The 26,381-nt window shown below is 37.5% G+C and overlaps 1 protein-coding gene across 4 annotated transcripts; it reads right to left on the bottom strand.

Moving 5' to 3' along the window:
- Positions 1 to 665: 665 nt before the first annotated feature.
- On the bottom strand, positions 666 to 25,015 carry ist1 (IST1 factor associated with ESCRT-III). Of its 4 annotated transcripts, none has more exons than XM_072596020.1 (10): positions 24,908 to 25,015; positions 23,558 to 23,661; positions 21,528 to 21,708; positions 19,955 to 20,042; positions 15,129 to 15,212; positions 14,233 to 14,343; positions 10,358 to 10,537; positions 8,479 to 8,586; positions 3,208 to 3,259; positions 666 to 3,091 (listed from the first exon to the last, which is right to left on the bottom strand). In XM_072596020.1, exons 2-10 carry the CDS (start codon positions 23,643 to 23,645, stop codon positions 2,880 to 2,882), a joined length of 1,104 nt encoding a protein of 367 aa, XP_072452121.1. In that variant the 5' UTR covers positions 23,646 to 23,661; positions 24,908 to 25,015; the 3' UTR covers positions 666 to 2,879. The 4 variants fall into 4 exon arrangements, with proteins under 4 accessions (XP_072452121.1, XP_072452124.1, XP_072452122.1 ...); XM_072596023.1 differs by lacking the exon at positions 19,955 to 20,042 and adding an exon at positions 19,802 to 19,889; XM_072596021.1 differs by lacking the exon at positions 24,908 to 25,015 and adding an exon at positions 24,733 to 24,857.
- Between the last annotated feature and the right edge of the window lie 1,366 nt (positions 25,016 to 26,381).

The following is a 26,381-nucleotide window of genomic DNA, read 5'->3' as shown; positions in this document are numbered from 1 at the left end:
TACACATATATACATACATACATACATACACTCACCTGTCATTACAGTAAAAATGTCTCTGCAGTCAAGATGCCTGTGCAGTACTTTTAACAAGAATGAACTTTCAAATAACTTCCAGGCCTGGCCTCAAACAAATATCATTTTGTTTGTTCTCTATTTTATTTCAGAAAAACAAGCTACTGTTCTCAGTCCAAAGATCACCTTCAACTCTCAGCTCCAAACCAAAAATGATTTTAAACATTAAGAACTCAACAAAATGTTTTGGTAAAAATCAGGGTCTACATTTCACAATTTAATATTATGCACAAGAGTAATCAATTACTGTTAGAGTAGCAGCAAATACAAGCTTGTTTTGCAGTGTATACAGAACCCTACTTACTTCCAACAGGAAAATCATTCTAAAGCAAAATAGGATGGACACGAGCCCACTATGCTAATGACCACAGGCCCAAGGTTGGAGTATTAAAATGACAGGACAGTCTTGTGGTTACAAGGAATTTCAGGATTCCATTGTTTTAAACAACTAACAGATGGAAAATAGTCTATCATCAGCTGTACAAGTAGGTTGTGCTAATATACAATCTTACATAGTAAATATCCACATTAAACTGATAGGTACCAAACATTCTAGATGCTACCTGAATTAACAGAACTTCAACCAGAGAAACCCTTTAAAGTTGTTTTATTTAGCAATGTTTAAACATAAAGAATATCAAGTACACCAAGATTGCATACATTTTTGTAAAGGACCCCAAATGTGACAAATAAGGCTTTCAAAACATTGTTTAATTATGAGCAGAAGAATGGAAAATCAACACATTACAAAGTGAAAATTTAAGATCAATCTGCATTGAAAGTATAGTTATGATGATTTATAACAATGCATTACTTCCACTAAAAGGTTATTCCTAACCCACTAATAATTTGGACTACCAGATGATTACTGGCCAGACTTGCTGTTTGAAAGCTATTTTGACTATGTCCAGCCCTCATGTACATTGAGATATCAATCCTAGGTGCATGCATGTGTAAATCAACTTTGCAAAATCATTACTATTTCACATGTCCCAGGAATGAGTTCATTACTATTGTTGCTGTATCTAGTTTGTTTGGTAGCTAATGTAAACCACTTTAATTATATGATAAAATGTATAAGTTAAACAATATTCAATAACTTCAAACTTTTAGAACATTTACAGTTTTGCTCCATTAAAAGCTTATTAATGACAATGTAGAAACAGATGCAGGAAACTATGAAGCTCAGGCCACTGGTCTGCCTTTTTATCATTTATCCTGTTTTATATACACACACACAGATGCACTCACCTGTCATTACAGACCATGCAAGGTATTAGCATGGTTCTGTTGTAGCATTCACCTACATTCTCCAGATTGTAAATTTTGTGATTACAGGAACTTGGAGACATAGCAGCTACTCAAAAAGACTGTTTGTGGCATTTGGAAGGAAGAGATGTATTTTATCCCATTTTGTCTCAAGTAATTTCACTGTATCACACATCTTGTCCACCAAAAGCATAGGTCAGTGACTCGAAGAATTATTGCCTTAGTTATGGGCTGTCAAAGTTACTCTAGTTTTCCACTAACCCCTTCAGACATCAGCCCAATCAAAAGGGTAAGGGGCTCAATTTACATCTCTAACTGAATGCTTCAGTCTTGGATGCTTCTGACTGGAGCAAAGGACTGATCAGCAAGTAAAGATTTGAAGTCCATTGGTACTGGAAGGCAACAGCAAAGGTACTGCACCACAGAATCCATCCATCCTTTTGGCTGTACGGTGAAGCAAGATGTCTTCTACAACAAAATGGTTAGACGACTACTTTATGCTAACAATCTTCTTGAGAAAAGAATTTTACATACTCAGTATATGGAATCCAATGTGCACACAAAAACTTACTGATTTGATTGCTCCATTTTCTGTTGGTATTTAAGCCAGAAATAAGCAATGCATATGTCATTGTTAAAAATAAGATGGAATTCCCACAGCATTGAAGGGACTTGTGAGTAAGCTATTGTTTAAGATTTTAGTCATCATCATCCCCCAACTACCTAGATCAATTTTAAAACTGCAACATAAAAGTTCATTTTTTTTAGCTTTCTATTGAAAGTAAACTGTATTAACAGCTTCAATTGGAATGCTCTTAAAGTAGACATGTAGACATCTTTCAACCATTCTTGGTAATCACTAATAAGTATACCAAGCATACCAGTTGCTACACTAGAAGTTCAAAAATTTTATTCTAACATGAATGAATCATGAAAAGTTACAGATGTTTACTACAGATGAATTTTAAATTAGATTTTAAATAATATAGGAATTTTCCATCTGTGAATCGGAAGGTGCATGTTACTTTTTTTGGAATACACAAGATACTTGACCAATGATTGTTTGAAAACAATTTACCCTTTTACCAAATGTTACTGACAATTTTGTCAAGGCAGCTATTTCCCTTACATTAGTCTCAAATCACATGCAATCTCACTATGTAACATACTGTTTATTCTTTCAACTCCACCTGTCATCCCTGATTATTTGGAGCACTGAGAAAGAAAATTAGATTCAAATTAGAATATTCATGAGCCAAAACTGGATTTGAATCCAGGTTCAACTATTAACCCTAAGTTATGCCAGAATTCCCTTCCCCATAAATATAACCAGGGACAGGATTAGAATATTGTCTGAAAGTACAGTATACCAACTATCAAGAGAAATTCAAATAATATTTTAAGGGAGGAGTGTTAATATACCAGCATACATAGCATCTGGTTCATTATAAAGCATTACAGTTTCTTGTAGAGATAAACCAGTGAATTTAGAATTGCTCCATGAAAATTAAAGTACAACATTCTTAATCAGTAAACTAAGTTTTCTTCTTCAAGTCCTCAAATCTACGAGACAGATCATCAAAATCAATATCTTCTGAAGCTGTGGAAGTGCCACCAATAGATGCTGTTGGTAGGGTGTCAGGCACAGAAGGCAATTCGGGTATTGTCACGTTGTCATAAACAAAGTTGCTTGAAGTAGAAGCAGGTCCTGGCAACTGTCGAGGTGCCGGTATTGGGACGGAAGGACCTACACAATATAAATAATAAAACAAAATTTATGCAGTGCAGTGTCACATCAGCTAACATAAAATCATCAAAAACATTTTCAAAGTGTACAAATAGATGAAATCTGCATTGACTTACCAGGAAGCTTGGGAGAAGGCAAACAAGTGTCAGTACTGCTAACATCATCTATCTGTTAAACAATATCAATTATCAGTAATACAATCAAGTCAACTTAACGATAGAAATGTCACTATGCAAGCTGTCAGACAGTAAGAGAAGCATTTGCTTATTGGAAAGTTTTGGCCAACATTAATCCAAAAAAAAAAGGTCAATTTCAGACCAGGTATGTCACTTGAGGATCTGGAATATGCTGTTCATGATAAGTCAGTCTAGATTGTTGAGTTGGATTCTGTTAGAAGCATTTATTAAAATCAAGTAGACTTGATAATCAAATATCCATGACAAGCTATCTACAGTATTTCATGGCAACGGATGAAATATAATGACCTGAATTAAATATTCACTAACAGAAGCTGGAAGCATTTCCCACTCAACTGCATATTATCCTAGAAATTGATGCCCAGCACACACAATGATTTCATTCAGGTAAGCAGCGAGTTACAGATTTGGCAAACTTCACGCTGTTGATGGTTAGGCACTAGAGGTAATTCCTGTAATGAGGGATCCAAAACCTGTCTCTCCAAGTACACCTCCTGCCTACTGAACAGCTGACCCTTCAATCATCTTCATTAAACATAATATTTGCTGATACAGTTAGTACTTCTATATGAGAATATAAATACAACAGCAGGATATTTTCAAAAGATGAGAGACTAAGCAAATATTGTTTTGCAGAGGGATTACTGGGTGTCCTTGTATCATAGGGAGTCAGCCTACAGGCACACAATAATTAGGAAGACAAATAACAAACACTGTCCTTTGTTAGACTGAGGCTCAAATACAACAGTAAGCACGATTTGCTGCAATGCGACATGGCTTTGGTTAGAACATCCCTCAACTGGAGTGCAGTTTTTGTCCTTTTATACAAAGAAGGATATTCTTGACAGAGGGAGTGCAACAAAGGTTCACCAGCTTGATTCCTGAGACTATAGGGCTCTCTTATGCAGAGAGATTGAGCAGAATGGACCTTTGTCCTTTCAGATTTAGAAAGGAGGTGAAGTGTTTGAAATATTTGTTTGCTTTTGTTCATTATTGAAATATTTTCTGTTTGGGCATGTACATCTTTCTAAAACATTTACCATAATTCCCCACATCAAAACTCTCTAAAGATCTATGGCCCTCTCTCCTCTTCTAAAAATGTAGAGATTTAGACCTGTACCATGCTTTCCATTTCACCTTTCCTCCCTGAAGCCTTTGTCAAATGTTTCAAAGCCTCTTCAAAATATCCTACTACAAATAAACTTGCCCCCATTTCTCTTTAAACATTTTGAAAGATTCAGTGCTAGGGTTTTCTCCTCCTGTGAACCAACTTGGATTTTTTTCTATATTAAAAGGTCCCAATCAAACACATGTTGTTAGAAAGTCGACATTAACTCATGAAAGAAAGCAATGTTATTTGCATCAACTCAAACTCCCTGAAAACAGTAATTGCGTAGAATTGCACAATGTACAACACACAAATAGGTATTCAGCCCAACTAGTCAGTCAAAGGCAGTGATTATGCTCCTCAATGGTTTCTTTTTTACTTCATCTAACCATAGCTTTGACTTTACACAAGGAAACCTTTTATTTCTTGATCATGTTAATATTAATGGGCTTTTCAAAAAAAAAAGAGGCAAGCTTGTTAGTGAAATAATTTTCTATATTAAACACATAAGCACAATGGAATAATCAATGGGACTACATTTATAATCTCCCCACCCCTGAGGCTCCCAGCCTCATTCCTGATGAAGGGCTTTTGCCCAAAACATCGATTTTCCTGCTCCTTGGATGCTGCCTAATCTGCTGTGCTTTTCCAGCACCAGACTCTTGAGTCTAATCTCCAGTCCTCACTTTCGTCTACATTTATACATGCCAGTATCCTGGCCACGGGTCCCAGAAAAATTTAGGCAGATTTTGGGATGTGACAGCAAAGTGGTATTGTCACTGGAATAATACTAGAGAAACCCACATAATGTTCTGCGACTCTGGTTCAAATTCTACCACACAGCACATAGTGGAACTCAAATTAAATGAAAATCTGGAATTAAAATTCTAATGCTAACCATGAAACCGTTGCAGGCTGTCAAAATGAATCTGATTCACCAATGTCTTTGAAGGAAGCAAAAATGTCACTTTTCCCTGGTCTGGCCTACGTGTATGCAATGTACTAGGCTATTCACTATCCTTTGGACTGGCTGAACAAGTTACTTAGTTGCTTCATCCACTAAAAAATCTCAAAACTGGAATGATATTGGATAGACCACCTTGCATCAATGAAGGCATTAGAAACAACAACAGCAAACTCAGGCCCATTATCTGCAAAGTCCTCTTTACTAACATCTGGGCTAGAGCTAACATTGGGAGAGTTGTCTTAGATGAGTCATGCAAAAGCCTGACAGTGTCATACTCAGAGTCTTACCTTATACACAAAGCCCCAGACAATGCCATCACTATTCCTGGGAATGTCCTATACCACACACAGGACAGACCCAGTGGGGATAACGGTATAATGGCATTGAGTGAGGGAGTTGCCCTGGGAGTCCTTGACATTGATTCTGACCCTATGAATTCGCAAGGTATTAGGTCAAACATGGACAAGAAAACCTCCTATTGATTCCCAGAAACCACAGCCTATCAGCTGATATATTAGTACTCCTCCATGTTGAACATCGTTTAGAGAAAGCACTGACAGTGGCAAGGAGAGAGAATGTACTCTGGGTGGGGGATTTCAATATCTATCACCATTACTGCTAAACTGGTCAAGTCTTGAAGACATAACTGTTAGACTATGTCTGTGATAGTAGATGGGAAAACGAATAAGAAGGAAAAACATCATTGACCTCACCCTCACCAACCTGCTTTCTGCAGATGCATCTATCCATGACAATTTGGCAAGGGTGACCACTCCCCAGTTTGTGTGAAGACGAAGTCCAATCTTCACATTGTGCAGCTGCTTAGTTGGGTAGACTTCAAATATATCTAGCAACTCAACACTGAAAATCCATGAGGTACTGTGGGCCATCAGCAGTAGCAAATTTGTAGACCTTGTAAAATTTATAGAATAAGTAACCTCAAGGACTGCCATATTTCCCACTTTACCAATACAATCAAGCCAGGAGGTCAACTATTTCAATGAAGAGTGCAAGGGGGAATGCCAGGAGCAGCACCAGGCATATCTAAAATTAACATGCCCAACTTGGTGAAGCTACAATAAATTTTTTAAAATTCTTGTGCATGAAACAGCATAAGCAGCAATGAGAGAGCTAAGTGAGTGCACAACTAACAGATTGAATCTAAACTCTGTAAAACTGCTACATCCAGTCATGAATGTGGTGTATAACTAAAAACATGTTGGAGGAAAAGGTTCCACAAACATCCCCATTCTCAATGATGGGGAAACCCAGGTCAAAAGACAAGGTTGAAACTGTTCCTCAATCTTTAGCCATAAAAATCGAGTGGGAGATCCATCTCGTTCTCCTTTCATGGCCCACAGCATTACAGTCTCCAGTCTTCAACCAATTCAATTCACTCCGATTAACTTCAAGACATAATCAGAGGTACTGGATACTGCAAAGGCAATGGGACCAGACAATAAATTGGCAACAATTCTGAAGTTTGTGCTCCATAACTTGCATAATTCCTAAACAAGCAGTTCCAGTACAGTTACAACGCTGTCATTTACACACCAACGTTGGCAACTATCACTAAAAGCAGCCCAAATCTAACCTGGCCAATTATCAACCTATTAATCTACTCTCAATCATAGTACAACGATGGTGTCACCAACAGTGTTACCACTTAGAACGCATACTGCACTGATGTTCAGCTTGGGTGCTGCCAGGGGCACTCAGCTCATGACTTTATTATACGCTTAGTTCAAATATAGACAAAAGAGCTGAACTCCAGAGGCATGGGGTGAGTGATTGCATTCGCCATTAAGATCATAGTTAATCAAGTGTGCTATCAAGAAGCTGGAATACTGGAATCAAAGGGAAGCAGGGAGAAATAGATCTGCTGGCTAGTCATATCTAGCACAAAAGATAATGATTTTGGTTGTTGTAGATCAGTTATCTCAGCTCCAGGACATCTACATAGGAATTCCTCAAGGTAGTATACTCAGCCCAACCATTTTGAGCTATTTAACTGTTAGCCAAACTGTGATAAATTTAGTCTTAATTTTACTTATGATGTATGACTTTGGTCATTAATGGAGGTGCAACGATAGGTTGACTTTTAAAACTTTTCACTATGTTTTTCATGTAAAGGTACACATGACAATAAATGTCTATTCTATGCTATTTCATCTATGGCCTTTCCTCTATAATGTCAAAAGTGGGAATGTTCACTGATGATTGCACAATATTCACCATTCACAACTCAGATACTAAAGCAATCTATGCCCAAATGCAACAAGACCTGGGCTGACAAGCGACAAATGACATTTGTGTCATACATGTGCTAAACAATGATCATCTCCAATAAGAGACAACCGAACTATCATCCATCCAATGGCACAACTGTTGCTGAATCCTTCACCATCAACATCCTGAGAGCTACTATTAACCAGAAATTGAACTTGAGTAGCTATATAAATATAGTGGCTACAAGAGCAGAGGAGAAACTAAGAACCGACAGCAAGCACGTGCCTAACTCTCTAAAGCCTGTTCACCATCTACAAAGCACAAGTCAAGAGAGTGATAGAATTCTCCCCACTTGCTTGGATGAGTTCAGCTCCAACAAACCCTCAAAAAGCTCAATACCATCCATGACGAAAACAGTCAACTTGATAAGCATTACACCCACAAACATCTAATCCCTCCACCAATAACATTCAAAGCAGCAGTGTCTACAAGACACACTGAGGAAATTCACCAAGGTTCTTTAGACAGCATACATTTAAAATTTCGAACAATTAGAACCTGAAGAGATGGGACTCCATACTAATTTCCAGTGTTGAAAAAGGTTGTTTGGTAGTACAGTAGAGGTTTTAGGGGACCCATGGAATACTGTGGGGGAAAAAAATGATACTTTGGATGTTCTTATAGTTTACATTCCTTAAAACATAAGAGTAAGAATAGTGACTCTAACATTAAGCACAATTGAGCATAGCTTTGGGCAATGGTGTTAATACTATTAGTGCATGGCTGAAAGCATTGAAAGAACAATTGAAACATCTTTCCTGATTATCCATTCTCCCCAGTTGCCATATTCAGGTCTTGCTGCTGCAAAAGAACCTCAGCAACTTACAGATTCATACGTTGGTGGTTGTGTTGGTATTGGGGGTGGGTTACCCCCCATGTTAGGTGGCTGGAAGTTGTTGAATGGCTGGTAAGTGTCCACTGGTAGATTGTTATCCTAGATGAAATTAAAAAAAGACAAGATTCAATCCAATACAGTGTCAGCATATCACACCTCCCATTGCAACTTTGATGATCAAGTCTATGAGCATCTACACTATCAAATCAGCAGGATTATGTAACTTGGCTTTAACAATTCTTGTTTACTGTATGTTAACCAGCTTGGTTGGGAGCCATTATTTTCCATACCTTTCCCCACACCCACAAAAGGAGTAAATTAGGGATGTGCAATCTCAACTCATCAGTGCCATCCAAAACCACTAATTCAGATCACAGAATACATCTGAATCAGAAGGCATGTTCAATGCTACAATACACATTTCACCAGGAATTTCCAGCACCTCAAATTGGATTGTTTATAATTGCTTCATACCTTGGTCATCAGAGATACACACCATACAATTACCAATTAATTGACCTCTCACACAACTGACCGCACAGAATGAGATTTTACTAATATACTCAGTGTTCCACCTCCATTTCAGAGATATGTTGGGAATTTAAGAGATCGAATGTGATCAATCACACTCTTTACAAATTGTTAAACTCACAGGAGAACTGAAGCATTTACTTCACTAAATATTGTTGTTTTTAATATATTGCAGATTGTGGATTAGCAAGTGAACCAGTGACCACTGAACGGGTATACTTGATACTTTGAAAATTAAATATGTAATTTCATATAAAGAGTGTCAATCACCATGTCAAGATTTAGCAAGCAATAAAAAAAAAACTAGTCTAGTTGAAGCAAAAGAATACATACTATCCTTTGCCTATGAAAAAGATGCCATTCAGGCAACTTAAATGTTTGTTTAAAGAATTTAGAACCTACACTTTAAACCAGAAGTTTCAGAAACAAGCAGATTATTACATGTACCAGGAAAAAAAAGAACCCTTAACAATACGGATTTCAACTAGATTTGGTTAACAGCCAACTAACCTTTCATAGACCCTTTCAGAAGTTATTTTTACCAATAACCCATCCCAAGTATATACGCCCAAACGTAAAAAAAACAATACAACTGTAACTGGTTTAGAATCACAAAGGCAGTATTCAAGTTAGCAAAGTAAAGTGCTGAAGAAACTCTGCAAGTTTGGTAACACCTGCAGAGACAGGAACAGACTCCTATTGAAACTTTTAAGATCTCCGTCATCCATAGTATTTTGCTTTTATGATGCAAGTTGTACTCTGCATTCCATACATGATTCTATTCATGACCCACACTCTCCTGTCAAGCCTCCAGTCTTCGTTTCATTTTATCCAAACTTCTGCTGTCCACATCCAATCCTACAGCATTTCAATAATCTATTACCCATGCTTTTCAGCATCACATTGGCTCCCACAGCCTGATATGATAAATATAAAATTTTAATCTTTGTGATTAAATTCCTTCATTGCTTTCTCTTTCTCAACTGACAAAAAAAACCTCAGACCCTTTAGTTCCTTTTGCATTCCACTCCCACTTTTCCCCACCAGTTTGCTTCATAACTGCCACCATTGTCCCAAAACTACAGTGTGGAATTTCTTCTTTACGCCCTTTGCTTCTCCTGTTCCATGTTTAGGTCTCTCCTGTTTGACAAAGCTTTTAACCTAATACGTTCTGTGCGCATCTCACCAATTATTTTTGTCTGATTATATTTCTGTGAAGGACTCTTAGGATCCTTTTTTTTCCTAAAGGATATGAAGTAAGTCAAAGTTGTTTCTTTGGGCAGAACTGAATAAAATTGGACACAGTATTTGAGGGCAAACTGTTTACGAAAATACTTACTGGCCCTTTCCTTGGTGGGTATGAAAATGGTACAGATGGTGTTGGCATTGGCATAGGCATTGGCATAGTGTCTACAGTAGGTGCTGTAAATCCTCCACCACCTCCCCCTCCAGGGCCACCCTTTTTATCACCATTATCCACATCAATCAAATCTGCTTCCACTCCAACTGGGACTTCACCCTAGAAGTAATTAGCAAACATTTCAAATCATGAAAAATATAATTGTATTACATAACAAAGCACTAAAATTTCCAAAAGTACTTACCCACAAAACCCAAAAAAATTACAATGTATGTTATATTGGAACTTGCCATTGAAACACTCATGCAATGGTACTATGGATATCAAGGATGAAAAACTGGTGTTCTTTAAAACAACAGTAAGATAATATTTAACAGAAAGGTTTTGATAAAGTGAATAGTAAGAAACTGATAGAAGTGTCAGTAACCAAAGGACAAAGATTGAAAAGAATTAGAAGAGCCTCAGGAAGAGAAATCAGGAGGTTTTTTGTTTAAACACACGAGTTATGATTTAGATTGCACTGCTTAAAACAGCTTCAAAAAGGGAGTGGGGTAAAAGATTGGGCCAGTGTTCATTGCCCATTCCTAATCAGTAAAGCTACATCCTCAATGAGTAAAAATTAAAAATATGCTGATAAATATTAAGAAAATGAAGGTCTATGGGAAAGAGCAGGGGAGTAGAACTAATTGGATTTTTTTTCAAAGTGCCTGCATACTAGTGTTGATTTCTAAATAATCAACTTGCAGAGAGCTTCCAATCTCAACTATAACTTCCAAGCACAGACTTTGCTAAAATTAATACTCATTTCATTGCCACAGCAGTTAGAAGACAACCTTCATTTTATAGTGTTATAATTTAAAACCATTAGCTTATTCTTCAACTCTATGATTTACTGAAAAATCAGCAAATTCAGAACTTAATAAATGCATAAGATCAATAGCATCATCTGGATATGGAAGGTTGTGTCAGTTGTTCTAAATCTTATAAATACTGTGCAAATGAACAGACTTAAAGATAGAAAGGGTTGAGGGGGATATGAGCCAAGTGCTGGCAAGTAGGACTAGATTAATTTAGGATATCTGGTTAGCATGGACGAGTTGAACTGAAGGGTGTGTTTCCGTGCTGTACATCGATGACTCTATGATCATTAGACATGATGAAGCAATTTTAATGTGTGGAGAATTTGCTTAATAAGGAGATAAACCAAGAGAGAGATTGTAAAGAATAGTATCATTCACAGGCAAAACCACCTGGTGTACAGTACACACTTTTGGTTAAAGCAGCACAAACCTGGCTCAGAAGCAGCACAAGAAAGATTCAATACACTGCCTCTTGGAATGGGGGACTGTGTCAAAGACAAATTGAATAGACTCAGCCTATATTTTTCCAGAAATTAGAAGAAAGAGTCGCACAATGATCTTACCGAAACACAAAATTCTCAAAGGGGTTGCTGGGTAGATAATAATAAATCTAGAACTGCAAACCACAATCTCAGAATAAGAGATTAGAGTCATAGAGTTAGAGATGTACTGCACAAAAACAGACCCTTTGGTCCAACTCGCCCATGCTGACCAAATATCCTAAATAAATCTAGTCCCATTTGTCAGCATTTGGCCCATATCACTTTAAACCTTTCCTATTCATGTATCCATCTAAATGCCTTCTAAATGTTGTAATTGTACCAGCTTCCACTACTTCCTCTGGCAGCTTGTTCCATAAATGCAAAACCCTCCACATGAAAAAGTTGCCCCTTAGGTCCCCCTTAAGTCTTTCCTCTCTCACCTTAAAGCTCTGCCCTTTAGTTTTGGACTCTCCTATGCTGGAAAGACCTTGTCTATTTACCCTATCCATGCCTCTCATGATTTTATAAACCTCTATAAGCTCACCCCTCAGCATCAGACGCTCCAGGGAAAATAGCCCCAGCCTATTCAGCCTCTCCCTATTGCTCAAGCCCTCCAATTCTAGAAACATTCTTGGAAATCTTTTCTGCACCCATTCAAGTATAACAACATCTTTCCTATAGCAGACGGACTAGAACTGCATCAGAATTAGCTATTTAGGACCAAGGTTAAGAGAAATGTTTTCACAATGTGTTATCAATCTTTGTAATTTGCTGTGGACACAAATAGGTAGGTAAACCATTTAGCCCCTATTCTGTCATTTAGTAAGACCACAGCTGATCTGTAAACTACTTTTGTCTCTAAATATCCTTGTATAATAATACCCAAATTTAATATCTGCAATTGAAAAACTGTCATCTGCAGAGGAAAGTTCAATCTTATCCCATCAGTTGCATATTAAAGTGATCCTGATTTCATTTCTGAATGATCTGGTTCTGGCCTTTATACAGTGATCCTTGTCACGAAGCCTCATCTAGGAAATAAAACGTTTTCAATATCCACTCTATCTGCTGCCCAGAATAAATGGAAAAGGTCATCAATCACCCCTTAACCTTATAAGTTTCAAGGAATACAACACTACCTCTCCTTGCATTTAACTCGAAGCCCAGTTAGTTACATTCAGGTAAACTTGTGTTGCACTCTTTTCAAAACCAACATATCCCTTCCTTGGACGTGATACCAAGCACTATTCAAAATACTCCAGGTATGGCCTAAACAGAACTTTGCATAACTTTTAACTGTAGTTATTCAGGTCACCTAGATACAAATGCCAGCATTCAATTAACCTTTTTTGTTTATTTTCTGCATGTGTGCATGCCATTTCATAGATCCGTACACCCGACTCCCATGTTCCTTTGGACTTCATTGTTACTAGTTATCCATCGCTTAAAGTATCCTGATCTATTGTTTTTAAATCAAAAATGGATAACACATCTTTGCTTACACTGAAATCCATTTTCTAGCATTTTATCCATTCATTTAATCTAACAATTTATCTTTGAATTTAATGCTTTCACCTACAGGGCTTACAAGGTCACTTATCTTTATGCCATTTGCAAATGTAGGTGAGAGTTTCTATCCTATCATCTAAGCTATTAATAAATATGGTGATTAGTTGAGACATCAACACAAATCCTTGCAGATCACCACTAACCTCATACTGCCAGTTAGGGTGCTTGTCCATTATCTTTACTCCATCACCTACATGTAGCCAAATTCCTAACAAAGTCAATAATGTCATGAGTTTCAAAGTTAGCATATAATATTTTAAGGAACCAAAGAATGCTTACAGCACAGGCAATAGTCATTCAGTTTAAGACGTATCTCGCCAAGATCAATCCAGCTAATGTCACTCCCCTATCCATTTCTCAGTAGTTGGCAATTTTCTCTCTTCTTGTACTTATTCAATTCTCTTGGAGAATAAAAGATTTGTTAGACTCCACCACCCTCTCAGCAGCACTCTCTCAACCATAGCTATTCTCTGTATTTAAAAACTTGTTCTCCATGGGGTTTTTTTTGGCTCTTGTGCCAATCACATTAAATCTGTGTTCTTTGGCTCTTGATTCAAGGGGCAAGTCCATATAAGTAACATGCATAGACATTCTCACTCCTTCAGTTAGCTTGTCAAAAAACTTCAAATCAGTTTCAGTACGCATGACCCATTTTTAACAAATCCAAATTTTCTTTGATCAGGAGAATGTCTTTCAGTTATTAAGCAGGACATATTGATGACATTGAAAGCAAGGTTTACAGCTGAGAATGACATCATATGAAATGTTTTTAACCTAATTAAATAAATACTCAGTTGAACTTCATTTCAAAACAAACTACACTACATTCTTGATAGGATTACCCACTCTTGCAACTATTAATAAACTGTACAACTTGTGACTTGGAGCAACAATTCAGATTGTACCTTAGAACCGTTGTAGATGGAACTGTCTTTGTACGTACCATGACAACAGCATCAGGCTCATATGGAACATTATAGTTCTTTGCTATCTCAATTAAGTATCTCTCCACAAGGATTTTAGGTGGTGCTTCAACACTTAGTTTGAGCATTAGCTGAAAAGGAATTCAATCAATGAGAAAAACATGCAAAAAGGTGAAATCTTGAGAATTCCAAGTAACTGTCGCAGCAGTTTGTAAATGAATAATGCAATACAAAATTAGTTATTGCTAGATTAGTGCAAGCTATCAAATAATCAGAACTTCTGTATGAACAAATTCATAATAGGCTAATTTTAACTGTACACTTTTAAAATGTAACCACGTTGTAAGGAAAAATACTGATGAATCAGGAGAATCTAAACCCTGCTAAGCATCAATACCAGATTGAAATACTTAATTTTAAATGGTAGACTGAGAAAAATTGCACTGCTTTTCTATTTCAGAAGATGTTGAGAGCAAATATTTATGCATTTTACACCAAAATCAGTCAGTCAACCTAAAGAAATAAAAAATCTTGGAATGGCTAATATCTGAAAGTTTTATTCATTAATTTTCCCATTCTCTATTCATATTTTAGTAACAGAAGAAAACCATATGTTTATACAGAAGGGGCAAGTTTGATGAGATAAACCAACTTCTTTAGTTATTCTTATCATTGTAGTAATTTCTAATAACTAAGTGTTGGGGCATAATTATATTCACTGATCCATAGAATAAAGGCTATTGGCAAACTGCAGTTAATGGATGGCTGAATGTTGCATCATCTAACTTTGAGGGCTACAGCTTTTTTAAACTTTGCAGTAAGCATTCACTGTGTCAAAATTTGTTGTTTTGTAATGAAATGGTAGTGACGCTCCTTTGAGCAAAGTACTTTATAAAAAAAATTAGATTGCATTTACCCTCTCATTCACAGTCCCTATTTGATTTGTTCTGCAAAGTTTTCCATACTCCTTGCTGTACTTGGCACACAGCTGATCTGAGACCTACAAAGAAAGAAAACATTATCAAATGTTGCTAGGTATATTCAAGTCTCAGAAATCCTAAAAGGGAAAGTAAGAAAAACTTAATCACCTGGACGACTCAAAATACAAAGCAAATGGCAGCATTTTAGTATTGCTTGGTTAAAGTTTGTTTTAGTGGAAATCATGGGATACTGGGCATAAAACAATGTAACTGAAAACTTGTCTGTTAATAACAAAGAATCATTATAATGTAAACAAAAGATAGACTTGCAGAGAATTACATGGTTTATTTGTATCTTTCTTTACTGAAGTATAGAATAATGAGGGGAAGATATATATATTCATTCCTGAAGAAGGGCTTATGCCTGAAACGTTGATTCTCCAGCTCCTTGGATGCTGCCTGACCTGCTGCGCTTTTCCAGCAACACATTTTTCAGCTCTGATCTCCAGCATCTGCAGTCCTCACTTTCTCCTATATATATTCTATAACATTCTAACAGGATCAGACAGGATAAATGCAGGAAGGAAGTTGCTGATAACTGGGGAGTCCAGAACTAAAGGTCACAGTCTAACGGTACAGAGAAGAAGAAAATTTCTTCACCTGGAGAGTGGTAAACCTATGGAATTCTCTGCAGTAGAAAGCAGTTCAAGACAAAACATTGATTGTTTATAAGGAGGAGCTAGATATAATTCTTAGAGCTAAAGGGATCAAAGCATAGTGAACTGAGATGGATGGTCAGCCACGATCATATTGAATGGCAGAGCAGGCTTGAAGGGCTGAATGGCCTACACCTGCTTTTATTTGCTATGTTTCTAATAAAAGGCGTGATGATGGACAGGTAATCCCTAACATTTTAATAATTTTTACATAGTTTACAATACATTTACATTATTTTGAGGCACAAAAAGATAGCAAAAAAGGTGATTCAAACATAGTTACCACAAGAAATCAAAGATTATAAAGATTATTAGAAGCTTATAAAGTAACTAAAAAGTAATAAGCTGAAAACTTTGAAGCATTTTAGAATTCAACAAAGGGGGACCAAGAAGTTGATAAAGGAAGAGAAAATAGATATGAAGGTGAACTAGTGAGAAACGTGAAGACTAAAAACAAAATTAAAAAAAAGCTGGAGAAACTCAGAGGTCTGGCAGCAACTTGTAGAGAAAAAGCATCAAAATTCAACAACACCATATTCCTTTGATAAATACAGGTTGATTCAGCCAATTCCAACCTTTATTTTCTGATTGTCCACTTAAAACATCCTTTCTGATAGTTTCTAACATTTTGCTTGCTAATGATGTTAAGCAAATAGTTCTGTCACTTCAGTGTTGTCATGGAATTTTGATACAATTGTTATGAAGATGTGTGTGTACTTTAAGAGAGCTAAAAGCAGAACTACCAGACACAGCACCAACTGTTCTCAGTAAGGCAACAATGTAACCCTTGCTCGAGCAACTCTATTAGCTCGTTGCCAGGAGACAAGACAAATTTGAATTCGGCCAATCAATATAAATTATGCTCTGAAAAATATCAAACTCCAATCCAGTTTGAATTGAGTATACTGACAATTTTAAAAACCAATGACACAATCCGATGTTTTGGGGGTATAAGATCAGGGAAAATTGAACAATTGAGAGGAGAACCGACAAGCCCAGCATGTAAATAAACTGCCTAAAAAAGGTACCTTTTCGATCAGTAACCTGTGACACAGAAATTCCTAAAGAAGAAGAAAGGACGATACACGAAGATCTGAATAGAAGAACAAAAGCTGTCTGGTTTTGTTATAAGAAGTATGGTTTTGTAATTCTTAATTGGGAGTTTTATCAGACTAGTATAGAAGGGATGGTAAAAGATAGGTTAGAGGAAGGAATTGTAAATAGCGGTTAGTTAATTATTCTCTGTTATACTTTAAGAAAAAAGTTGTTAATTTTTACTTTAAAAATAGTTCTTTTTTTTTTTACAGATTACTGCAGCAGATAAATCTTTTCTGCGCTGCTGGTTTTAAATTTAGCAGGAGGGTTTACCCATATAACACAATAAACAAGGGTCGGGCTTCCACAATTAATGATAGGGTCTTGGGTAGTGTTGTAGACCAGAGGGACCCAGGGTTGCAGGTATATAATTCTTTGAAGTTTGCATCACATATGGTCAGGGTGATCAAAAAGGCATTTGACGCGCTTGCCCTCATTGCTCAGTCCTTTGAGAATAGGAGTTCAGAAGTCATTTTGATGTTCTACAGGACATCGGTGAGGTCTCTTCTGGCATATTGTGTCCACTTCTGGCCACCTAGTGACAGGAAGGATATTATCAAGTTAGAGAGGGCTCAGAAGAGATTTAACAGGATGTTGCCAGGTATGAAAGGTTTAAGTTATCAAGAAAGGCTGGATAGGCTAGGACATTTTTCACTAGAGTGTCGGAGGTTGACAGACTATCTGGTGGAAATTTATAAAATAATGATAGGTATCGATAGAATTAATGGTTGTTGTCTTTTCCCTGGGGTGAGGGATTTCAAGACCATGGACACATTTTCAAGGTGAGAGAAAAGAGATTTTAAAAAGACATGAGGGGCAAATTTTATACACAGAATGTGGTTCACATGTAGAATGAACTTCCTGAGTAGGTGGTGGATGTGGGTACAATTACAACATTTAAGACATTTGAATAGATACATGAATAGGAAAGGTTTGGAGGGATACGGGCCAGGAACAGGCAGGTAGGCAGGACTAGTTTAGTTTGGGATTATGTTCAGCATGGACTGGTTGGACTGAAGGATCTGTTTCCGTGCTGTATGACTCGATGACTTAGCTACGTAGATCATCAGGTCCAGGTATGTATCAACTTTCAGTCCCATTAATTTCTTCGCTACTGTTTTTTTTTTAAAAAACTGATCCCAATTTGTTCATATAATAATTGGTTAGTATGCAAATCACACTTCATAAATCATGAAAATCTATATATATAAAATATGAAAATGAGTAGTACTTATACAAAAAGTTTTACAGAAATTAATGAGAAACAATAGCAATAATGGCCAAGATCCATTAAAGAAAAAAAATACACAAAATGTTTGGAGCATTAAAAATAATGAGATTCCTTTGCTTAAAATAATCACAGCATGCTAAATTTAGTTTCGGGGATTAATCGCATTTTTTTTGAATGAATGAATTAGAAGGCTTTTTAAGTACTGTTCTTTATGCTACAAATTTACCCTTCCCAGACTATTCACTCATCATCTTTAAAGATCAAATTATTGAGGAAGAAAAATGATACAAGGTTAAAAAAAAAAACAGCATTGATAAACAGATCAAAAATTAAAGGTAGAAAAGTCCGGTGTAATATTTTGGAAAAATGTAATCTATTCTAAAATTCTACTCCCATTTTTCATGTGTAGAATCTAACATGGTAACGTATTTCAATAATAACTCATTAACATTTTGCAAAAATTACAATTACTTCCAGTTGGAAAGTTTATGTATGGCTAACATAAACTCACAGCACCTTTACTAGTGATTACGATTAGGTTAGATTCCACACAGTGTGGAAACAGGCCCTTTGGCCCAGCCAGTCCACACCGACCCTCCAAAAGAGTAACCGATCCAGACCCATTTCCCTCTGACTAATGCACCTAACCCTATGGGCAATTTAGCATGGCCAATTCACCTGACCTGCACATCTTTGGACTGTGGGAGGAAGCCGGAGCACCCAGAGGAAACACATGCAGACACTGGGAAAATGTGCAAACTCCACACAGACAGTCACCCGAGGCTGGAATCGAACCTCGGAACCTGGTACTGTGAGGAGCAGTGCTAACCACTGAGCTACCGTGCCGCCCAAAACAGTAAACATAACCACTAACATCTCAAATTTAAGATAATTTGGGCAATCTAAGAAACCATCTAAAAATATACTTAAAGAGCATTCTTCTGCCAATAGATTTTCCTCAACCAAAATACAGATATTTGTATTCAATGATCATATGCTAAGGTACCTCGCTCACTGAAACATGGGTCAGAGTATTAGTACAACAGCCCTAGCTTTGAAGCATGCTCCCACTGAGAAGGGCTCCTTGAGCAGACATAGGATTGTTCAATGTGTCTTTTAACCCTCAAATTCTAGAATTTCTAATTCTACAAGTAAAGCTTATAATAAACTTAACTCAAGGTATAAAATCGAATATCAAAATTCAAAAAGAATTAGAAACAGAAGTGGTTTCTTAGTCTGCCTTAATATCAGATTGGTAAATATAATGAAAAGTACAGAACTTGTTGTTTCCACTTAAGGCAAGTAAGAAAAAGGATACAACTGCAAACAGATTAGGATATAACAATAATTGCATTCAGTTGGCTACACAAGTGAATCTAGGGAAGCTCAATCATTCACACACATCACTTTTGAGCTAAAAAGGAAAATAAAATAACTTAGTCACAAATACTTTCTACTACACAAATTCCATGAAAAAAACTCAAGTATTTTCTATGCTCTACTTACAGTCACTAACTGACAACTTAACAGTAGCACCTCACTGCAAACGTGGACATGCAGAACACGTGCAAAACGGCAGCAGGATATTGCAGCCTGGCTACCTCCACCACCAATCTCTGCTACTTACTATTTTCAATTCTCCTACTTCAGAATGAAACCTTGGGGCAGCCCAGATTAATGAAGAAACTGCCTCTGCCAGGCCTGGGTCCAGATCCCTGAATGAAAAGGGGGCAGATGGAAACCACAACTCATCAGCAGTCAACTTTAAAAGATTACTTACAACTCTCAATTCAGCAACTTCATTCTGAAGACGTGGAGCAGCCCAAATCAGAGTGGAAATAGATTCACTGAGGCCTGTGTCAAGTTCCCTACATGTATACAGAAGGAAAAAGGTAGATTACAAATAAAACATATCCTTTTGAAAAAGATTCCTCACTTTATTTAACTTTAGTGGTGCTTCAACAACTCTTTGTTTTAAAAAAAAAGTTAGCTGCTGACCTACACTTGCAAATCAAACTGAAAAATCACCTTGAGGTTTTGTTTTCTCAATGCAGTTTGTTCTGATGTAATGCAATTGTTCTGTTCCTGTGTGATCCCCCATTATAAGAAAATCGCGTAAGAGCAGCACCATTTAAACCAATGAGATCAGAATTGCCTTTTGGCCAATACAGATAAGAAAAGTTGAATGTTCTACAAATAATGGTCTAAATTTTTCAATCACATTATAGCCAATTCCATTGAAGAAATGTGCATTGTAGCTGAACCAACTAAGAAATGCGCACACATTTCCAGAAGGGATACACCCACTACTCAAACCAGAGTCACCTAGTTTGGAAAATGCAATGCTCAGCTTCTAACCTCAAATATACATGTGATAGCAGTTAGGACTGCTTATAAACTTGCCCAACTCTGACCTTGTTATGTACTGGGGAACAGCTTGCAAAGTTTCAAGTGGGAGGTACCAGACACAAACTGACGTTTTTACTCTTCCAGGAGCTTTTACTGAGCTAGACTGCCTGGTCAGTTATTACTAACAACCTGGAATACTAACCTAACTGGTTAAAATACTGGATATCTGAGTTTGCTATAAACAACTAACCCAGTTTACCTTCCCTTACCCCAATAGCTAATTCAACAACTACTCACCACAACTCCATCCCACATTGCTAAAATTCCAAAACCAAGTATTCAATAGCTAGTTGCCAGACAAGTGACAAGCACAGATTTGAACCTGTTCTCAATGGTTATAAGTAGAACAAATTTTACTCTTGCCAGAAAACTCAACTTCGAACCCTAACAGAGTACTGCTTTGAATCAGCAAATAAAGGATAGTGGTAAATAAAAATATGTAACTAAGTGCAATACAAATCTATCAGCTTAACATTATGCACAATTTTGTGAACCGATGTGATAATTCTAGTATTCATACATATTGAGGTAATAAATATGTGCTTCACAGAAAAAGTTGATACCATTAGTAAATACCATAAATTATTCCACTGTTAAACTCAGTTATACTGGGCCTTTGTTATCATTAAGAATTAACACAAAAATAAATGATCTGTCCCAAGACATGAACATAGTAATTATTGTTAGCATCGAGATTTTCAGAGAGGTGGCTAACAATTGTATGGTTTTGGCAGAATATGAATGTCAGCAACAATTCAGCAAACATACTATTACAAATTTAACACTAGCATCAAGTGACTTTTCACTTTTCAGTCAAAAGCAGCACTTCAATACTTTGTTCATCAGCCACATATGACATAAGACTAGTGGATAAACAGCATACACAACCAAACGTTTGCATGCTTATTGCAATAATACAACTTTGTGTCACAATTGCTACATACTTCATTGATTGGATCATGCCAAAGCGTGCAAGCAACAAATCACAGTACAATTCCAGAATTTCCATTGCTTCCACCAAGTAATCCTCTCGAATGATGTGCTCAACACGGATTCGGGCCCTTTCATCTTTTCCAGCTGCAAGATAATCTGCAATTTCCTTCCTGGCTTTCTGTGCTAACTCAGCTGTAAGAAACCAAATAATAACAAATGGTGCAATGTTTTTCAAAATTCATCTTTTAAACATGTAATATTTTACATTACAAGTAATTGAACTACAAATACAGTACCAGAGCTGGAAAGTAAAAATTCATTACACATCAGCAGTTTCAGTAGATCACAACAAATGAGTCAATGTTTGAATCTTTCCAACATCAAGGTCGATTTAAGCACAGCAGAAACTATGAGCCACCCAGGTTGGTGTAATTTGTCGACATTTTGAAATAAGAAAAACCCAATACTAATTCATACTAAAATCAATGGTTACAGGTCACCAATCTGAACAAGATACCTCCATTACCTCCACTAGCTATTTCCTGTCCATCAGCCAATTCTCTATCCTTGCCACTCTCTTCAGTCATTGAATTAAATATTTCACATGATTTTAACAATCTGATGATTTGTATTCTAACAGAATCCCATGATTTGATAATGAAATCATACAATCATATCAGGCAGTATACATATTAGTCTTCATCAACTTCCCATCTGTTCTATTAGAACCTTGATCTCATCAATAAAATAGCTATATCAACTAAAGTTCTAAATCTTTTGCTAGATACAGGGTTTAATATGACTCCAAGATTAGGAACCTTGCTGCAAGTAATTCATCTCCTGACTCTAAAACCACAAGTCAGAAGTGTGATGGAATATTCCCCAGTTGCTTGGTTGAATGGAGCTCTAACAACATCATCCAAGACAAAACAGCCTGCTTGATCAGGACCACATCCACAAATATTCAGTGCCTCCAGACTCAATAGAAAACAGCATGCCCCATCTATATGATGCACTGCAGAAATTCACCAAGGCTCCTTCGACAGCATTCCTAAAACCACAATCTCCTCAAAGTACAAGGGTAACAGATATAGATGAACATCACTCCTTGTAAATTTTCCCCCACGCCATTTACTGTCCAGATTTGGAAAGAGTATATATCATCTTTTCTTCAATGTTGCTGGGTCAAATTCCTGAAACTCCCTCCCTAATGGCATTGTGGGTGTACCTACACCAAATGGACTGCAGCCCACCACCAGCTCCTCAAGGGCAGATAATAACTGCTGGCCCAGCAAGCAATACCCACATTCCATGAGTGAATTGTTAAAATCTATACACATTGCATTTCAGATGAATCTGTAATTATTCCAAATTTTCCAAGAACATATTCTGATAATACCATAGGACATCGGTTAGTTCCTGTCCTCATGGAGCATTGTATCTCCAGCATCTTCAGAGTGAATTCCCTCTTCTTCCATCCCCAAAAGTTTTTCAGTAACACAGAATTCCCTCACTGCAGCACAATCATTTGATAAGCTGACAAATGCTATGATTTCTAGCTTGAAACCAGCTTGGTACTTCGTTTGCACTGCTTGGGGACTTATTCTGTTCACCAGGCCCAGTTTCCCGTGTAGACATGTCTTGAACTCCTGTACATTTTCTTGGCAACATATATGGCCTGCTGATCCTATATGCTGATGTAAGGTGAATAAAGCATACGTTGATTAGATTAGATTCCCTACAGTATGGAAACAGACCTCTGAGGAGTAACCCATTCCTAATAAGTACAGATTTGTTCACAGAAAAGGAAATGTTAATTTGTTTAGAATTAAACATGAATCTTAGTGCCAAAAAAGATGTGGTTGCCTGATATGTTAGGTCTATTTATAAATCATGATCTAAAGTGGATCATAGTGGTCTAACGCCAATATATACAGGAAATACTTCATGAATTAGCTATTGAGACCACATGAATAATAACAATTAACTATATAAAGCAGGAAATCACTAATTATTATTTCACAGAAAACAAAGTACGTACTTTTCTTTTTCTCCAATAGCTTGAGCCTGTTGATAACAAGACGTAAGTTGACCCGCAACCGTTCAGGTCTAAATCCTGATCGCAGCATAACTGGACTTTGAAACCTGAAATAACATTGCAGAATTTTTAAAACAGAGTAAACTCAAAAAAACCAAAAAAAAGAAAAGGTTTCAGCTAGGTTTTAATATTGATACCACTTCTAAATAATAATTAACTATGCCAGCTAGCAACACAACACTTGCTTTGGTTTTATCCTTCCATCTCTTTGCTAGTTCAATTTATCAATGAATTCCATCCTGGTATATTATTTTTTCCATAGTCTTATCCAAACCGATGTTTGAAAAAACATTCAGAACCAATAACTCAGAGTGAATGTCACTTTCCTCTGATTATTACTTTTCTGTAAATCCCTCTCCAAGTCTCTTAATCATTAACAATCTTCTCAAAACGATTTATTTCATTAAACTGAAACAGCCTCTCCTAATTTATTTTTGGGATGGTGTCCACATTTCTTATGCCTATCCATAAGATGCCTTGTTAAGTATTTTCATGCTTAAATTAAATAATATTCTCTTATTTTAATTTTGTGATTTCAATGTAAGACCATTTAACCCAACCAGTGTTTATCCTTCAAGAGCAGTTGTGCTTATCTCATATGCCTGTCATTTGTTCCCTTCAACCATCTAATCTATTCCATAATGTGAAGTTTGTTTCCACCAATTCTGCAGAGATAATTTTAATCACCTGATCTCATATCCCAACCCAGAAGATAGTCTTTCCCAATTCATTTACAAAACTCTCCTAAGCCCTTTCCAGTTTCAGTGGAAATAATCCCAGCACCTGGTCTCAGTTCTCCATCCCAAGCATCGAGTGGGTTTTGGACCCTGCAAGCGTTACGCCAAAAATTAAGTCTGATCTGAGAGGCAATACTGATCCAAACTATATTGCTTTTAATTCCAGTTGAAGGAGCATCAACCAAAAAAAAAGTTTTAACAACAACCCTTCACGCCGACAATAAGAATGTAAAGTTTCTCAGCTCGATCAGAGTCAACGTGAAAGTCAGGCTCGCTCATTTCAAACTTGATCACAGGAGCGAGGTAAAAAAAAACATCAGCTAAACTGGATCCAATCCTCAAACTTTATTTACAAGACACAGGCTTCAGTAAGTTATTTACTTTAGGCCTTAAGAGCCCCTTGAGTATGGGAACACGGAAGTGAGTTGAGGGATGCTAAGAAACCACACTTGGAGAAGTGTCTGAGGCTCGGCTCGGCTGGGCAGGGAAGGGGCAGGCGGCCGGGCCTGGTGCAGCAAGCGAGAGTCCCACTCCATTCCCCGTCACTCTCACTCACCTAACGACCCTCACAATACACCACCGACAGAGCCTCCGTCACGTTTCCGGTCACCTGATGGTGCCTCGATGACGTCAGCGGTCACCTGGTGTGTTTCGGTGACGTCGGTGGTCACCTGACCTCCCCACCTCGACGCCGGATGTGACGCAAGTGCCTTTCGACAGGGCGTGATCCTGGCCTGTAGCAGATAACGGATTAATCTGCATTTCGTGGATATTGGTCTCGACAGGCGTCAGGGTGAAAGTGTGTCACATCAGTAAGAAACAGAGCAGAACTGTAGCAAAACAGAACTTCATGGAAGTTTTAGCCTTCACGCTTGGTCTTATACGGAGCTGGTTCTGGATTAGTGGTGCTGGAAGAGCACAGCAGTTCAGGCAGCATCCAAGGAGCTTCGAAATCGACGTTTCGGGCAAAAGCCCTTCATTAGGAATAAAGTCCTTATACGGAGCTGGATTAGTGGTGCTGGATGCGGTCTCCTCTACATTGGGGAGACTGGGTGCCTCCTAGCAGAGCGCTTTAGGGAACATCTAGTTCCCCCCCAGTTCCAAACTTCCAGCTCAGCACTATCCCCATGGCTTGTCCTACCTGCCTATCTCCTTTTCCACCTATCCACTCCACCCTCTCCTCCCTGACCTTCCACCGTCATCCCCTTCCCCACTCACCTATTGTACTCTATACTACTTTCTCCCCACCCCCACCCTCCTCTAGCTTATCTCTCCACACTTCAGGCTCTCTGCCTTTATTCCTGATGAAGGGCTTTTGCCCAGAATGTCAATTTTGCTGCTCCTTGGATGCTGCCTGAACTGCTGTGCTCTTCCAGCACCACTAATCCAGAATCTGGTTTCCAGCAATTGCAGTCATTGTTTTTACCTTATACAGAGCAACTGACCGCTCTTTAATCCTCGACGCTTCTGCTTGAGAAGGAATTATATTGGGAGAGCAAATGTAGCTTGGATGGTCGCTTTGCTGCGCATGTTGATTCAACCTGCAGACACTTCTATGACCAACAAAAGCCCTTAAGGATAAACGAACAAGTCATACCAAGTTGCACAGAAAGAACTTATTTAAATATATAAGGAGGACATAAGCAAAAGTGAACACACGCCCAGCCTCATTCTCTAAGGGGCCTAAAACAATGGGGAACCAGGAAATAGCAGAGGAGTTGAAATAAGTACTTTGCTTCACTCGTTATGGTTGGAGACACTAATAGCTTTCTCCAAATACTAAAAGTTCAAGGGGCACAAAGGGAGAGGCAATAAATACAATAATTATCACTAGAAGAAAAAGTACAAAGGAAATTAATGGGACCAAAGACTAATGAGTCCCTTGGAGCTGATGGAATGCATCCTATGATATTGAAGGAAGTAGGTACAGCAATAGTGAATGCACTAATAGTAATTTTCCATAAATCCTTAAGATTCTGGGAATGTTCCCAAGGAGTGGAACACTACCAATCCAAAAGCTTTATTTAGAA

Source organism: Chiloscyllium punctatum, chromosome 26, assembly GCF_047496795.1.
Source record: "Chiloscyllium punctatum isolate Juve2018m chromosome 26, sChiPun1.3, whole genome shotgun sequence".
NCBI classification, from domain to species: Eukaryota; Metazoa; Chordata; class Chondrichthyes; order Orectolobiformes; family Hemiscylliidae; genus Chiloscyllium; species Chiloscyllium punctatum.
The sequence above is the reverse complement of the archived record's forward strand: the minus strand, read 5'-3'. Positions and strand labels throughout refer to the sequence as shown.